Genomic DNA, 1,803 nt, shown 5'->3' on the forward strand with positions numbered 1-1,803 from the left:
ACCTCTTCCCCGCAGCCTGTTTGCCTGAAATTCTTCTGCTGCTTTTTGAGCTCAAGGTTTTTACCAGAATATGACAGAAAGGAGAACCTCTTTGCCTTAGACTCATCTTTCCTGCAGACATAAGGAAATGCACGGGGCTCAAGGATAACAGTTGACTTAAAGTTAAACAAGATGGAAATGTGAAGGAACACAAAGGGAAATTTAGAATAATGATAGCTATGCATGACTCTTAACTGCATACAATTAAGCAAATGAATGTAATCCCCGGGGAGAAGGGAGACAGTCTTTTGTTGATTTCTTTGTCCCCGTATTCAGGATTCTCTGTGGAACAAGAGGTTTCCTTCTTTTGTGGAAGCCCTTCACACACCTTAGCACCTTCAGAAAGGCCTCCCTCAGCTTGCTGTTGCCCATGATCAGGATGAACGAATGGCTTGATGGGAAAATGACAGTGACTATGCCACCAAACATCAGCACTAACCGTCCTTGAGGAATCAGGAAGCTAGAAGTGACTACAAGAAAGACTGCATAGTACATGATGAAGAGAAGCAGAAAGATGGTCACTGCCTTTATGGCCCTCATGTGTGCCTCTGTGCTAGAGTCCCTGGACCCGGTGGCGTAAAGTTTCATCTGCTTAGTGTGTCTAAAGAGGGAGAAAAGTAACAAGACAAAGGAGATTAGGCACAGAGCAAAGGGAACTAGAGTCCCCAGGTTCAGGATAATCAGTTTGAAAGCGCTTGGGGCTTTACTCACTCTGAATTCCCAAGTTATGTTTTCCTCATGATTGACTTCGACATGACCCCAGGATCCCTCTTTCAAAAAGACACTAATAATTATGGAGGTGAGGAAGGACGCCAGAAAAAGCCCCAGGACGACTCTGGTAACGTTTAGCTTCAGCCAGAGGAACACCGGGTGGGATATGTTGGCTATCTTCAGTAAGTAGAAAATGCTGAGGCAAGCAGTGAACCAGACACTTGAATGGTTGCTCAGTGTCCAGAAAGCATCCAAGGTGTTTATTGTCTCATTTTGAGCATACGCATGTGGAGAGAGCAGCAGAACAAAGCCATCTGCAGATATCACACACAACACACAGATTCTGGAGATGGCCAGACTCACCAGGATGATGTCAATCACGGAGCTATCTCGCCTTTGGAGCCAACCAGTGCAGTTAACCAGTACAATAAATCCATTTCCCCAGATTCCTATAGTCAATTCACCAGCAATCAAGACGATATATATTACCTCCACTGCACTTGGCATGTCAGCAAAGTTCCTGTCTGGGATATCACTGATGATGGTGTCTGCTTTCAGCTGACCAGCGAAGGATGGTGTTTAAGTCTGCCACTGTCGTCCTGCCGGGTAGTTGTCTTTTTCCGTCCTCTTTGTCCGCATTGATCCAGGTCAGTGAGATAGCCAGGTCTGCCCCGGGTGACAACGGCCTGCCTGCCGACTCCACTGATTGACCAGTCCTGGCTCTCAAGTGAAGAGATGATTGCAAGCCTCTAAGATGCAAATAGGAATGGATCTGATTTCTTGGATTTGCACAACCTTTCTCCTTTTAAGCTCTGTATATTTTGGAGTCTTTGAATTTAAGCTTTAGACCAGGAACTGCAAGAAAGAATCAATTACTTGGAAAACAATGGATCCAATTTAATTCAGGGATGTGGCAACAGGACCACCTCTGATGACTTGCAAAGTACCCCCACGTTATGGTCCATTTTGTGCAAAATGCATGTTTGGGAGATTAAAAAGATTGCTAATTTAGAGTGTAGATAGTTAATGTGACTAATTTCAGCCTTACAGCAA

General features: G+C 44.8%; 1 protein-coding gene across 1 annotated transcript; it reads right to left on the reverse strand.

Annotated features, from left to right (window-relative positions):
- Positions 1 to 243: 243 nt before the first annotated feature.
- TAS2R9 (taste 2 receptor member 9) lies at positions 244 to 1,257 on the reverse strand. The gene has a single exon (XM_047064844.1). It carries the CDS (start codon positions 1,255 to 1,257, stop codon positions 244 to 246), a length of 1,014 nt encoding a protein of 337 aa, XP_046920800.1.
- Between the last annotated feature and the right edge of the window lie 546 nt (positions 1,258 to 1,803).

Source organism: Lynx rufus, unplaced genomic scaffold (assembly GCF_022079265.1).
Source record: "Lynx rufus isolate CCGP_SWC_20201006 ecotype Redwood Valley unplaced genomic scaffold, mLynRuf1.p SCAF_7, whole genome shotgun sequence".
Lineage (NCBI taxonomy): Eukaryota > Metazoa > Chordata > Mammalia > Carnivora > Felidae > Lynx > Lynx rufus.

Bases quoted from the DNA above. Each gene is read 5' to 3' on its own strand.
- TAS2R9 (XM_047064844.1), bottom strand. From the start codon at position 1,257: ATGCCAAGTGCAGTGGAGGTAATATATATCGTCTTGATTGCTGGTGAA.